The sequence below is a fragment of the Xiphophorus hellerii genome, chromosome 8 (genome assembly GCF_003331165.1).
Source record: "Xiphophorus hellerii strain 12219 chromosome 8, Xiphophorus_hellerii-4.1, whole genome shotgun sequence".
Lineage (NCBI taxonomy): Eukaryota > Metazoa > Chordata > Actinopteri > Cyprinodontiformes > Poeciliidae > Xiphophorus > Xiphophorus hellerii.
In genome coordinates this window covers 13,931,970-13,947,914 of record NC_045679.1, presented here as the reverse complement: position 1 = coordinate 13,947,914, position 15,945 = coordinate 13,931,970, and the positions used below count along the sequence as shown (strand labels likewise).

The following is a 15,945-nucleotide window of genomic DNA, read 5'->3' as shown; positions in this document are numbered from 1 at the left end:
GGGGTCTTCAGCCAATTAGAAGAGAGAAGAAAGACTGCTACTAAAAGTATCCAGGACACAAGGTAGGATAAATGGCAACACGTTCTTTATAAAAAAATAGAATAGAATAGAATAGAATAGCATAGAATAGCCACCTTGTCGTTGAAAAACAAGCGTCAATTAACCATCAGCATGAAACTTTGTTGCATTTACTCACCACTGCTTAATATCTTAACTATGTGAAGCAGAAAAACAGTTAAGTTTTAAAAACATGAAATATGTCAATAGGAATAATTTTCAAAAATCAATAAATGGGGGATGAAGGACGGACGGACGGACAGACAGACAGATAGTTAGTTAGTTCTAAATGGAACAGAACTAATGGAATAGAAATGAGTAGAGAAACATAAAACCTCCAGGTCCGTGGACCCTGGGGACCCGTGGACCCTGAGGACCCGTGTTGGGGACCACTGCTTTAGTTGACAGTCCAGTGTGTTCCACCACTCATTTTTTAATTGGCCTATGTCACCCTCTACTGGTAAAGGAGTGAGATAGAGGTGAATATACTTCCAGATAAGTCACATAAGAACAACCAGCAAAAAAAGTGTCTTTACACATGTCTCAGCAATGAAAGGAGTTTAAGAGTACACCTCCTACTAGCCTATAATGCCACACAAACCCTTGGCATATCTTATCACCACCACCTTCAGCCTAGTCCTCCTCTTTAGATCTTGTCTTATGCTTACTATCCTTTGTGCAGTATGTCTGTATTACTGTTTGAATGACATGTTTTTCTTGTAAATGTGCCACATTATAGACTCTTATATACAAGCAGAAATATTGTTCATGTATGGGGCAAAGAAAAAGGAAATCCTCAGGAATATTGTTTGTTTCATCAGAATAGTTCAAGAGCTTGTGGAAAGCTCAGGGTTTTCGGCTTTACTTGCAGAGTTCAGTTTGATTTGGTGTAAAGCAGCTGAGAAAGACACAGTCCACACCGCTTACTGGTTGAAAAGCATAATCGAGTAGATGAAAACCAAATCTTGTGAAATTTCTTTCAACAGTGTGTTCAAATCGTGACTTCAATCAAAGGGAGACATTTAGTAGTTGGTGGTGGGAGACAGAAAAACTCTGGTTAAAACATAACATCACTGTTGGACATTGTCTGTCATGCCTTGCATGAAGCTGTTGCTGAACTGGAGAGCTCCTTCAGTCACAGACTGCAGCATCCCAGATGCTCAAAATAGCATTATCGAAGGTCCTTCCTCCAAGTATCTGTTAGACTCTATAACAATCTCTACTCCAAACAAACTCAATAAGTGTTTACATAGTTTTACTCATAAATAGCATCTCTGCTTGTATTCTACATTTTTGTTTTTCTGCAGTTTTTATGTTTCACAAATTGTAATTAGAATGTTGTATTTTTAATGCACATTATATTTACATGCACATTATGATTTTTTTGTGGCACATCCCTCAGATAAAAGTGAACCGTTTCTGATAGCTGCACAGTATTTTTATGTTGTAATCCTCTAAAATATAATATTCTTTATCTTGTTTTTATAGATATAGTTTTCGGATATTTTTGTTTTATTCTATTCTATTATATTATAAAGTTCATACTTGGTAGCCCAGAAAGGCGCTACCCAACATAATCTGGAAAACATGTACCATGAAACGCATAGGGATAGATTTGTATCAAAGAATAATTAGCTTGTTCTTTTTATTTAAAAACTGGCAAGAACTGTGGGAGTATTTTAATTTGCTGTAACATTGAAAAAAAATGTACAAGCTCTTGAAAAAGGTAGAGTGTATTTGAATATTTACAAAGTTTACAAAATATACAAATAAATATATTAGAGGAACAACATGTGCCAATAAATTCAGAGCTCACAGACTGAGGGTGAACGTTTGTATTTTCTTATCAAACATACATTCAGATTACACAACCAGCCCAGTGATGAGGCTGATGGTGGCAAAGGTTCCTCCATAAAGGCTCCTATTTAAAATAAAAACAAAAGAAACTTCCTTCACAACTTTTAGTTTGACCATATTAGAGGAGGAATTTCGCATAGGTGGCTCCATTTGTTTCAGAGTTGTGGTTGTGGGTCTGTTGTTCAGATGGAGTGTCAGAAGGAACAAATGTTTCTCCTGCAAAGATAAGCAGAAACGTAATTACAACTTGAACTTTGACTTAGACTTTTATCACGCCATGCAAAATGCATGTGGACACATCATAAAACCCTCTCAGAAATGTGATCACATTCAGATGTATAAATCACATTAAGGATTCCTTTCTCCTTTAAATGTCATATTTGCTTTCAAAAACAGCTGGAAACGGAAGGGGTACACGCTCACATTCAGTATCACCGGGTGGTGAAAGTGGTGAATAAAAATCATTCAAGTAGAGGATTATTGAACTTCACAATTCAGTTTTACCTGCAGTGGTTTGTGCCACACTCTGAAGGATCTCTGCAGCTAGCTCCAACAGGTTTCAGACTGTTCCAGCGCCACAGTAGCGATCGCTTTGTCCTCTGGATCAGAGTGTCCCAGTTGTCAGGAACAGGTACTGAGTTGACCTGCAAAAGTAAATATTTGACCATTTAGAAGCTCTTTTATTGATTTATTTTTTTTAAAAACCCGATACAATTATTCATTGTTAACTTTAAAAATCATAACAGGCATCTCAACCCACCTGAGAGAGACATATAAGGGACAGAAAAACAGAAATGATGATGACTTTTTCCTGAAGCGTCCTCATGCTGTTTGCAGATGAAGCTTGCGGAAGATGCTGCTTTCCAGGCTTTCTTTGCTGTCTCCTGTTCCTTGTATTAAATGCTTTAATTGGGTTGGGGAGGAGTTAACCTCTAAGTAATTCACTCAATACATTTGTTACTGTAAAGGTGGACGTTTGGCAGAACCGGTGGCCTGAGTCAGAGTCAGTGATCCTCAAGCACTTATCAGTTTTATAATGACAACCAAAGTCAAAGTTTATCTGGAAGCATCCAAAGTACACTTTAATCTGGTAATGTAGGACAAGTCCACGTCAGGGGTAATATAAACCTTAAAGGGGCTGCACAGTTTCTGGTAAGTAGATTTTAATGAAAAATGTCCAGAAATGTATGAGTAAATTGTTTTTCAGATAATATCTATCTTAATATCTACTTCAGCTTAGCTAATGCATTAATCAAAAAATTTATGACTTATTTCTGGTGGAAATAAAAGAAGATTATATTTAGCAATTCGTATAATTTTCACTTCAAGTTACCACTTCTCGTTTCCATGTCACTGAAAATTGTATCAAACAATATTGTCGACATAAACTGACGATATTTGAATCAGTTTATTGGTCATGACGAATAACAAGACAAGATGCCAATAACACATACGACCTTTTCTGTGAATTTAATCAGTGATTACATATTATGTTTAGACTGTTAAGTAGTAGTGCAAACAGTCTCTTACATAAACAGCACAAAACACCAACATCAACTGTTAGTAAATGGTGACATTTATATTAAAGAAATTTCACAATAATTTTATGATGTTGAATAGAATCAACCGATTTTTTAAACAAATAAGCAACTTTGAAAGTCTCAGCCCCGCAGGACTACAGCAATTCTCAAGCAACTTAACATTTCAAATAGAAAACAAACTTAAAAATGCATCAGATACAACACTTCCATAAAACCTTTTGTACACTCCTTTTAGCAAAATCCCCAAGAAGCATCATAAAATAAAATCAATACACAGTGTTGAATTGAGCAGGATAAAAAACCTTTTTACCTTTCCATACCAACACATTCACAGCAGATAAAAACCGTCCCTTTATCCTCGAGAAGCAATACTGTTTGGGGTTTATTTCACGTATTTTTTTATTATCAGGTTCTGCAGGTCAGCATCGTTTTAAAGCAAGTAAATCCCCATTATGATAACTCTTTAAGAAACTAACAAATTCGAGCATTGTCGTTGAATAAACAACAAATGACTTTTGAAGCCTTTTTTAATAAAACACATTTCATTTATAAAAACATACTCATTACTTTAACCTTTCAGTGATCAGTATATTTGCACATGTTTGTAGTTAACACAAAACCATAAAACATTTTTTTTTTTCTGAAACTGGCATCTCATAGGAGGCAGCTGATTTGTCGATACATGAAAGTAGCAAACACTTTCAGGTACCATTTATAGCATATTTATGCACAAATATAGCAATGTATATTTGTGGATATATAAATATACATTGCAAATAAATGCAACTACCCATTGCATTTATTTGCAATGAAGAATAATAATTAGGTTTAATACTGCTCAGTTCTGCTTAGTTTCCTTTGCAACCCCATAATTAGTGGTTAGAAAAATAAGATTTAATTAAAAAGAGAGCAGTTTAAGCAACATTACAGCATGAAAACAAACAACTTAAGTGCTTGTTATAAACACACAAAATTCCTGAAAGCATTACAATATTGAAAAGATGAGATTCTGGTTATGAGTGGCTGCCTAAAGGTTAGGAGTCTAGATGTCAGATTATTTTATTCTAACGTTATGCCAGTAACACCATGATCGTCCTCATAAGTTCTGCTTGGTGCTACGATGAGATCAGGGGCTGACGTTCTGCTTCAGTGCTCTGAAAAACAGCACACATTACAGAATTTGTGAGCAAACAACAAACTGTTAACATACAGAGTTAGTTATTCTGTGTTTGATAATTGTGATGTCTGCTAAACAAGTATTCAGTGTTTCTGAATTGCTACAATTTTGTTTATTTTTTAATTGCAAACCACCAGACAGGAGTTTTTGCACCCAACTCCACTACTCCTGATTTCCAGATTTGTAATTTATTTGATCATATAAATACATTTAAACAAGATCATTCTATTACCTCTTGCGATGACACAACTGTATTGATTGTTTGCAGTGCAAACTCACCTCTGGGACTTTCTGTCGACACATCAGCAACATAAAGATTCCTCCCAGGATGATGCCAAGAGCAATCACAAGAAATGGAATATTCTCCACCACGTTCTTCTGGATATTAACACTCTGCAGCTTCTTGGCTGATGCATCGTCAATAAGAGCGCTCTGGTGGTCAGTTGAAGGTAAAACAATAGAAAATCTTTACATTTCCATAACAGTAAACTAATTATTCAGATAATACAATGAGTAAATGAAGTTCACTGAAAAAAAGCAAATGCCTAAGTTAAAAGTTCATGCAAAGTGAAAACATAACTATAATTAAGCATAATATTGTCTTGAGGTGTATTCCTTACCACACTAATAAAACTGACTGATGGAATTTTTCTTCTTTCAAAAGTTCACCCCAAATTAAATTTCAAATTACTTCCCCACATTGGATTCAACAGAAATTAAGTTATGGAAGTAAATCTCATTGTAGCAGCTGCTTTATATTTGGTTAATTCAAAAATGAAAGGAGCCGGTCACTACTTCAATTCTTAGGAAATCAGAGGCAAACACTGAACATTACATTGATAATAAGATTATTATAATTAGAAATATTTTTTGCAAGTTCAAGGTTGATAATCAAAGTAATTAAATACAACCAGGAAACACGATAAACTATAAAACAGAGTAACTGTCTTTCAAATCGTTCCTAAACTAATATTAATTAAACTACATTTCTATTCAATTACTTCAAATACCATGCTGGAGTTAGAAAGTGTGTTTTTACCTCGTTGAGATACACCACAGGGAAAACCACTGTCCTCACATTTCCTGTTTCACTGAAAGAGAAGGAAAAATACAGTATATATATATACATACAGAGATGAGGGTGATTTTGTTCCCATATCCAAAGTGTGAAAAAAAGAGAAAATGTAACAGTTAAGTAAAAAGATAGCCAAGTGGCAAAAGTTGCCAAAATGATATGACCAATGGAAGCTTAAACTTATGGCGCAATACTCCATAACAAAATGCCTTCCCAAGATACAAGTAGTGATACTTAAGTCCAGTTCCAATCTGAGACCAAACCAACAAAGAAGATTTACATCAATATTTGTTCAGTAACTAGAGAGGATTGAAGTAGACGAAGAAATAGGTTTTTATTTCTCATCCATTGAGCAATAAGAGTCAAAACATTGGTCAGTAACAATGTTCTGACCAACATTGTTACTGATTCTGAGTCTGCCGATGTCTGTGTTCCCAGACCACATAGTATGTTAACAAGCTATGCATGTGTAAAAAAACAGCTGCATTAAACGGAAGCAGCTACATCACCTTTTACCCTGAAAAAATTAATTTCAAGCTAATTTGAATTAATAAGGGATATTTTTCAGTGCATCTTTAAATATAATTTAAACTTAGGGGCGTTATCTCTTCAACTTTCTGAATGACACCGGTGTCTTCATGGACCCATCGGCTGCCGGCTAAGCAGGGAGGGTTTTTGAGGGTGATAGTTAAGGGGTTAAGAGATTTGCAAATCACAGAGGACTTCTACATATTTAAATATAATGTTTGCATGTAGAACAGCTGAAACAGAAAAAGTGGCGAGAGAGAAGAAAAAACAAGAAAGTTCTGAAATGATCCCACAGCTGCTTCTATCAGATGTCATATAGACTCATAAACAAGTCTGTCCAAAAGTCCACTAATCATGATGATGGTGGCAAAACTGCTTTTTATCTTACTGGCAGGCGGCTCCTCCCAGCTATGAATAATCATTCAGGTGTGATGATTTTATCAAAAGTCAGCATGAAGAACATTGTAGTAACTCAACATCTAGTGAGTCATAAGTGACAGACAGCTAAAGGAAGTGAGTGGATTACCTGAAGCGTGCGATTTTCTCCACATAGACATTGATCTGGATACGTTTGGCTGCCTGTAGGATGATTCCTGTCAGCTGTAAAAACACAATCAGAATTTGTCAGGAGGACATGGAAGAGACAATTAATGCTTATTATCATATCTACAGGGTGAAGACGCATTTTTATATTAAAATTCAAATTTTTTTCAGACTCAGTTTCCCAGAAATGCCACTCTTTTATGTAATAGTTCAAGTATGAATACAATAGTTCACTACAAATGTATGCCAGAGATTACGCTTTAACTGAGAATCAGAAAATACTACAACAGGGAAAAAAGGGAGTGAGCAGGAGGAAGGGAAGAAAGGATAAATGAATTAAAGATCAATAGATCCACAAATGGATGGATGGATGAAAAGAGAATCAGAGACAAGTGGGCTGATGGGTCCATCTTATTGGCAATGTAACAACAAATAAAGTCGAGTAAGACCAATAATGTATGTACGCCTTTCGGCTTCCATATTTATCCAGATCTGGAAATGGAAATTCTATAATTTTCCCAATTGTATATTAATCCTTGAAGAAAATGTATGTCTAATTATTATTTCTTTTAAATATTCGCTATTTCTACAAACTGTTCTCCATTGTGTTGTAATTTTTTTTGCTTTACATTATAAAGGTTGGTTGGCAGACAAGAGAAGTAAAACCATCAGATAACAGATTTCTCTAATATATATTTATATTGATAAGTTGAGGCTCAAACCAGCAACCTTGTGAGTAAATGACAACCACCATACATCTTCAGCTGCAAGCACCTCAATGTTTCAGTCTTTCATAGGAAAAACAGCTTCATGGCTCTGAATGTTCAGAGGACTTTGAACAAGGATTCAAGTACAGAAAGGAGGCCAAACAGGGAATAAACAGTAAGTTGTTTACAGAGTTCAGACGTGCAACTCACACTATAAAAGCTTATGTCACAGTTACGTGCAGGTTTCCTTTGTTCTATGCCTGTGCATGAATATGCATTTTTCATTTAGCAGATCTGAAACTTTGCATCAGTGAAGAAATTAATAAAATTAAATCAGAATAACTCTCTAAAAACTGAACATGAAAAGCAGTAGTGACAAAAAGGAAGCTACGCAAGATGCCAAAAAAAACATTTTAAATCAGACCAATTTTTTGTCACAGTTTGGTTGTGTAACCAGACAAAAGTTCACATTTTAGAGAAGGTCACACTTCTATTTTTAGAAGTCATGCTTCTATTTTTAAGAAATATTGGTCAATGTCCCTTGATAGCTTTGTAACTAAAAATGTTTGCAGAACTTTGTACTAGTAGATTATTTCTGACAAATTTGCATTGGTCTCTTAGATAAAATCCCATTAAAACACATTAAAATTGGCAATTGGAACATGACAAAACAATACGAGTACTTCTGTGAGGTACTGTGTACCTGCAATGTTTCCTGCCTTATTTACATGCAATACCCACTAAATCTATAAATTTCCTGAGCTTACAAGTAGGTATATTTTTTTGTTCTAAAATTGTTTTTCTACCCCAAGTCCCACTAGGTTATTACAGTACAAAAAGCTGATATCACCTATCAGAGTTTATCTTTGGTGACAGGTTCGTACCAAGTACCACTACTTTAATTTTTAACCAGTTTCAAGGCTCACAGTAAACAAGCTGATGCAAAACTGAGATATTTCACCACCCAGTGTTATCATTTTGTACTGCACACAGGGCCGAGTTTAAAAGGATGTGGGCCCCTGAGCTGGAGACAGTTTTACTGCCATATCCACCAAGGAAAAGTTATTTTACAAAGGCAGATTGTGTCAGATTAAGAGGTAATCCTATACATAAACTGGGTATGAACTGATAATACCAACTGATGAAGGTAGGTTTAATATGTCACTTGGCCAGTAGCTCCATGTTGTTCCCAAAAATAAAAATACTATAACTTCATTATTTTCTTAAATATTTGAGAACTGCTATATTCTTAAAAATCCCTAAATCCCCTTTATATTATTACAACTCACCTGTAATGGGCTTATGACTCTTACATAAAAGTACAATGTTTTCAAAACACACATTTATTTTAAAAATTAATAAATAAAAAATATAAAAGATAAACACCTGCTTGCCCTGGGCTACTGAACCTGTAAGCACGTATTAAAAACACATTTATTAAAGAAAGATACTCTATTAAAGACTGCATTGTATGTAAGCGGTAAGTAAAAAAATACAGTGTGCCATATGTTCAGTTAAATAAAGTTAAATCGTACTGGATTGATATCGATGGCAGTCTGATGCTCGTCCTTATTGGGCCTCATCCCAAACACATCCTGCACAAATTTCTCATCAGCCTGGTAGAAGTGCGGTGAGGACATGATGATGGGAGCCCCTAAACACCACCAAGATAAGATTATGGAAGCAGATTATAATTAACCAAATTTAATCAAGAACCGAGACTCCATATAATTGATAGCAAAACTGCATCACCTTGTTTACACATGCTGACATTGAGCAGGCCTGAGCCGAGGCAGTTTCCAGAAGGAACACAGAAGCCTGCGTTGGCCGGGTTCACAGTCATATTGGCGAAAACTTCGAAGGGGGGAACGAAGCGATAGCCAGGGATATTCTTCACAGTCACATCATTGGTGTACACGGCATACAACGACCTTGAAAACAATAATCACACGCTGGATCGTCTTTGGTGGCAGAGATAATTATATAAAACTGATATGCAGCACAGAGGAACAACTGCATTTATTTTGCACATTCAGGTTTTCAGGAAATAAACTTAAGAGTACAACAGGTTTTACAATAACGTTCACATGCATATTGGCACTTATTGTTTTAGTAAACAAGCTAAGCAGGTTGTAGGCCCACATGTTGCACCTGTTGGGGTTAAACAAAGCATTAATAAGAAGGTGCCAAGAATTGTGCTGCACATAAACACTTCCTCTTACTGATCTGAACTAACTCAAGATGAAGTGGTATTCTTAATTCTTAATCCAATCCTCACACCAAGATAACACTGTGGATAATAAGGCTTATGATGTCTAAAGAGGGAAACATTTTACTAAATGTCTTTAGTCAACAATGGGGTCAGAGGTTAAAACCAGATATGCTGCATGAGTAGAATGGGTCATGAGGGAAAGCAGAAGCTATTTTTTAATACAGAAATGGAAACATAAAAATGAAAATTACTTAAAGATGCACAGTTAATTAAAAAAAATATATATATATATATTGTTTTATATATTTTAAAAATCAAATTTGCTGTGTCAGCACCTCACCTGCACAGGTCAGAGGAGAACATGTGGAGGACTTCATTCTTACTGATGATTGGGTGGAAAGAGGCTCCGTTGGTTCCATTTATCATATTGCACTCGTCAGACGTCCACCAATCCAAAGAGCTGCATTCACAATCCAAACGTTTATTTTTATTATTTTTCACTGTAATGTTTTGTCATTTCAGAGGTTAAAAACAGTTTGGAGCTCTTAGACAGGTAGACCCTACACTAAGAAGGGTTAACATACATACAGCATCCTCTGCTATAACTGGCACATCTAGCAAAGATGTATGAAACTCATCTAAATAAATGAATATTTTATGGCAGCAAAATTCCAATTCCAGTAAAATAAATGTAACTGAAATATTTATTTTTAATTTTATAAAGTTGATCAGCGTCCAGAAACATTTAACAAGTAATCCATGGGGTAAATGTAATGTGATGGGCCAGTTTCTCTTAGCAAGTTTTTTTTTTATTTAAAAAAGTACTGACCTATAAAAGAAGCAACAGCTGCATATTTTACAACTGCTGGAACATTACAAACAAGGCTGTAGGAGGAATAAAGTTTTTTTTGCCACTATGTAAAGTAAGAAAGACGATAAAGGAGGCACAAACATATTTATATGATGATTCTGATCCACTCCAATTGCGCAAAGCTAATTAATACTAGAGAAAAAGGGCGGAGGTTGAAGGTGTCTTGCTACACTATGACTGGGTATGTTATTTTTCCATGCCATCAGCATCTCATTTTATGTATTCTTTTTTTCACCATAAGGGTCAAATTAACAGCTTAAACTATTGCATTCTTTGAGGAAAGTGAAGCATCTGCAGTGTGGTGTGAAATTAAGTTACTAATGTGTTGGTTCTAAAATAATGGATATGTGGGATTTAGATGAAAGAGCTAGGGCGCTCATGTGGAAGATATTCTGGAGATCAAATTGTGTACTCAAAACGACATTCAAGCTTAAATGGGGTTTTAGGAGAAACTTGAGTGTTATTTTCTTATGTCTTCCAACGTATGTGTAAAGGGTATGTGTAAAACAAAGGATGAATGTGGAAAATAATCTTCATTACAAAATGTAAAGCATAGTAAGAATCTGCGGGTCTCTTCCTTTTCTGATCCTGGGAACCTTGCTAAGATTGCACAGTACCATAGACTCTAACGTTTCAGAACTTTTTATGCATAAATTATGTGGCTTCTGACAGATCATTGAAAATAGATCATTGTTTGAGATTTCAGCACAATACTAAACTAAAAAAAAAACAAAAAAATCAATACCAGACAGAAAATAAACCGTCTTCTATGGCCCTTTCAGTCACCAGACCTAAATCCTCTGAAAAAATGTTAAATAATGGGCTGAGTTGGTGAGAGGATTGCGTAACAGAGCACCAAAGACTCTGGACAATTCAGACATATTTTTCAAATAAATTAGTCAATGCTCCCTCCCTCTTTCTGTCTGTATGTTTAAAACTTGTGCAGTGATATAGAAGACAAAAGGCTGCCTGCTGGCAAAAGAGGAGGGAGGTTAAACAAAGCAATAATAAGAAGGTGCCAATAATTGTGCTGTACATGAGTGCATACAAAAAAAACCAAAACAACAATTATTTCTAAACTAAATAAATGTACTTAAATTTAGGTTAGATTTTTCAGGGTGAGATTATGCTACTATAATAATAATAAAGAAAGTTACACTGTGCTGTAAATGTTTTGAGATCATAAACTCAATATATATCGCACAGGAGAACAACAGCTGTTTTCACTCAAATGACCCACTTCGTTTAATACAGTCAACAACCTTAAGATTAGTGACTATGGAGACAATGTGGAAAAAAATAGCTGGAAAAAGAATTGTAGAAAAGTAGTTGGATAAGTATTATTGGATCAATAAGTACAGATGCAATAACTTGTTTATTTAAACTTCAGTGGATTCATTGGTTTACTGATAGATGAATAACTGTTGAACTAAAATAAAAAACAAAGTCTCTACCTTTTCCCATTCCATGTGTCCACTCTAGCAAAGTCCTGGTAGTTTTGCTGACCAGTAAAGAAAGTATATTCTCCATCATTTGAAGCATTCGTCTTATAGAAAAGTCCAAAAAAGTCATCCAGCTCAGGATAAAACATTTTGAGAGCTTTGAGAAGGCTGTCTTCATATCCCCATAGTAGCTCTCCCACAGTGTGGGTGGTGAACAGGCCGATACCAGTGGATCGCATGTAGGCGGAGATCAGATTGGCTACAAACGCATTGTCCTTAAATCTTTCCATTACTGTCTATTAGAGAAAAAGTAGAAAAATTAATGAAAACATCTTTGAATATTCCCTTCAGCACGCTTGTAAAGGAAAGTAAAGGTTTAATTTTCACTACAGGTAAAAAAAACTGCTATATAATAAAGATTTTTTTTTTACGCAAGTGATTTGTTGTTTCTAAAGTTAGGTTTTTTCCTCTAATTTAAAAAATACATACAATCTGCAGGTATTTTCATGTAGCCACATTACTGCACAAACAAAATATTCCTAGTATATTTTTTTCAAAAAATAAGAGGGGATTTCTTGAACTCACCAAAGCAGGGATGTTAACCGTCCTGATGAGGTCACTTTCAGGACCTCGGGACATGTTGCGCTCAAAAATGTAAGTTTTAGGATTGACTGATGCAACTCTTGTGCCGTTTTCCTGGAAGACCACGTCCTCCATGGGCCGATATTCTCTGTGTTATGAAAAATTAGACAGACATATCACATTATGGTTGTAGTTTGAGGCCAAATAAATGGTAATACCTTCAGGCTGCATTTTAAACTTTAGCTACAGTGTCACGCAAAATATTCATATTCCTTGTACTCATACACATTTTCCAGTATTTCCGTGTTAGATTAACAGAAAGTAGTGTAGAGGTATAAAGTCGCCTGAGTCGGTATTTTGTAGAACTACCTTTCACTGTAGTTACACTTGCATGTTTTTTAGTATGTTTCTACATTAAACCAGACACACGTAGAAAGCAAATAAAACCCTGACTGGAAGTACACATTGTTTCCCTAGACAGGTTTCTTTGAATTTTGCTACAACAATTGGTAGGAATTATTGAATCTAAAGGAAGAGAAACAAAATGTTACAGACTGTGGCGAACTTTCTTTCACTTAATTGCTTGTTGCTTTCCGTTTCCTGGCACTTCTTTGCTTTCAACTTGTCTTCTTGTAAAGCACGTGCTTATAAAAGACTATCATTTTTGGTCAACCAATCAAATAGAACTTATTTTAAAGTTTAACAACTCAAGGGACTTATAAAATCATTGCTCCATTTCCTCTTTCTCTCCTATCTATAGTTAGAGATAAAAGTCTGTTTTGGGTATTTGTGTATAATGTTTTATTACCATTTCTCAACTTTCATACTATACCCTGGTAAAATAAATAACAAAACTAAGCCATCTTCGCACCTATATGTGTAAGGTCCAATCTCAGTCACAGCTGGTCTTTCCCCACTCATGACCTCCGCTGGGTTCGTCAGATTGAAGAAGTAAAACTGCATGTAGATCGGAGCAGGAGGATCAACCCAAACCTCAAAGGCCTCTGTTCCATTTCTCAAGACTACTTCCTAAGCGGGACAAAGGGCAGTGGATGAAATGATCTGACCATGGATGAATGATCTGCACATGATGAATTGCTCTCGTCACATGACAAGGAAAGAGTGAAAATATCCTTATCACCATCAGGTGTGCATGAACAGGTAGCATGATGTGAAACACTGAATCCTGTTAAAACTGCACGTGAATTTTTTGCGACTATTCACGTGAGCTGCGATGCTGTCATTAATCAACATTAGAACGGCTTACGTACAGAATCAGTCTTAGAATTAACAAGCACACAAAGTTTAAATATTACTAAACGAAACTGATTAAATGCGTGCAGCATTAGCCGTAACACAATTGCCCATAGCTTTTAAAAGCATTGCAGTATAAATTAGCTAAAGCACAAACATACTGACAGTCATTTTTCGCAAATCTACTGTTTACAAAGACATGCGTGAGTTAGTCAACCTAGGCTCTTGCTTATTTTTAAGCTAAAAATAAGCAAGAGCCTATTTTAACTCCTTACCGTTTTAACCTTCGACTGTAGGAAATTTGGAAACGCGTTGGATAAAACTAAAGATATCCCCACGATCAGCATTAGTAAAGAGGACGCCCCGATGATGTAGATTAAACATGGTTTCAGCCGCATATTGTGGCAGCAGAGGAAAAATTATTAGAGAGTGAGAAGACAAGCCAGTGACGGAGCTGTTTTTGTTTTGGATCGGAAGAAGCTCCTTTCCCAGTAGGAACCGGAATGAAAGTTGCTCTGATTACCACTTCCGCTTTCGTCGACAGTTGCCGGTTCCTTTCGATCATTCGGGCGTCGTGATCACATTGCAGCAACTCCATTAAATGTGTTTGATAAATGTCACATTTTAGCAAAAGATGTAACATTTCTTGTGGTTTTTAGTGATGGAAGAAAACTTTATCCTTCTTTAGTAACTGCTGACTGTAGAAGCAAAACAGGGTTAGTGTTCATCTTGAGTACCAGCACTCTTTGTTTCCAATCCTGACCACACCTTTATTCTGCGGTTTGTCATGTTTAATGACAAACCATCCCTTTGTCATGTTTAATGACAAACCATCCCTTCCGCTCAAGTATTGTCAAGCCTCCCACACGCATTCTCCCTAAACTGTCATGTATTTGACTCCAATCCCAATCCAATCTGGCTTGTTTAGCCGATCCTACTAAAGAAAGATACCTGCCCAGTATTATGCTTCACTGTGCTTTTTCTACTTGTTTGTTGACCAGAAAGTTTGTTGTTCATGGCCTGACCTGTCACTTTAGCTGAATGTTCATGTCTTGCTGGTTTGCATTGAGCCACACTTTCTATTTTTAGATGATTTTTTTTAATGTATTTGTTTTTACTACAGGGTCAGATTAATAACATTTCTGTAAAAATGCCATGTTAGCCAGAAGGCTACTTTTCACTCTGGCGCCTTACCGGTGGTAAAAGTCACCCTAAAGGAATAAGAGTTTGGATTGTACAGCATTCCCTGAGACAAAGCTTCATGTTTTTTTCAAAATAAACTTAAACCTTTTTAAAAGGACTACAGAAGTACATGGTGACTTCTGAAAGATTTTTGTTGAACTACATTTTGCCACGTTTCTCAGCTTTTTATGTTATAAAAACATTTGCAATGACTAAACATTTTATGTTGGTCTATTACATAATATCCTGCAAAATGCATTGAGGGTTGTGGTTGAAGTTGATGTAACAAACTGTGAAGTAGCTGAAGAGGTGTGAAAATGTTCAAGGCACTGTACAATGTTGAGATAGAAGACACATTCTTTTCATTTTTTGATTTTTTTAAAAATACAAACTAGTACATAAACAGTAAATGAGTGAAATAACGGAATGAACAACATCGTTACCTAATAATAAGCAGCATTAAACCATCCTTCCACTAGATGTCACTGTCATATGTTTTTCTGGACCTTCTTTCTTTGTTTCTAGCTTGTTAGTTTACTGGAGTTATTGTAGCTTTTTGAGTCAAGGTTCCCTATGAAACTGACACCACATCAGGTAATCAGACTAACCAATGAGGAATTGTTCCATCCATCTTATTCTGACAATGTCTTTCACTTGCTTTCACTGATCATAACAACGTTTTAGGATTGACACAATTCACACTTGTAAAAAAAAAAAAAATTAGTTAAACTTCGAGCACATACAAATATGAGTTCACAGATACTATTTCTTTGGTGTTGACTTTTTTGTAATGCTCAGTTACTGAGTTACCTTGGATACATTATCTCATGTTTCCACATGATACCAACATTTTTGTAATGTTGACTAACAGTACTAACATGTTTGTGCTTGCATTATTAAGTTTCATTGCAGTACTG

At 35.6% G+C, this 15,945-nt stretch overlaps 2 protein-coding genes across 2 annotated transcripts; both read right to left on the bottom strand.

Annotated features, from left to right (window-relative positions):
• Positions 1–1,721: 1,721 nt before the first annotated feature.
• Positions 1,722–3,186, bottom strand: LOC116724399 (liver-expressed antimicrobial peptide 2). The gene is made up of 3 exons (XM_032570065.1): positions 2,675–3,186; positions 2,419–2,558; positions 1,722–2,130 (listed from the first exon to the last, which is right to left on the bottom strand). Exons 1-3 carry the CDS (start codon positions 2,738–2,740, stop codon positions 2,109–2,111), a joined length of 228 nt encoding a protein of 75 aa, XP_032425956.1. The 5' UTR covers positions 2,741–3,186; the 3' UTR covers positions 1,722–2,108.
• Positions 3,187–3,307: 121 nt separating this feature from the next.
• On the bottom strand, positions 3,308–14,348 carry scarb2c (scavenger receptor class B, member 2c). The gene is made up of 11 exons (XM_032570064.1): positions 14,122–14,348; positions 13,464–13,621; positions 12,596–12,740; positions 12,023–12,306; positions 10,038–10,157; positions 9,238–9,416; positions 9,021–9,139; positions 6,762–6,835; positions 5,672–5,723; positions 4,912–5,064; positions 3,308–4,609 (listed from the first exon to the last, which is right to left on the bottom strand). Exons 1-11 carry the CDS (start codon positions 14,242–14,244, stop codon positions 4,571–4,573), a joined length of 1,446 nt encoding a protein of 481 aa, XP_032425955.1. The 5' UTR covers positions 14,245–14,348; the 3' UTR covers positions 3,308–4,570.
• Positions 14,349–15,945: the final 1,597 nt, after the last annotated feature.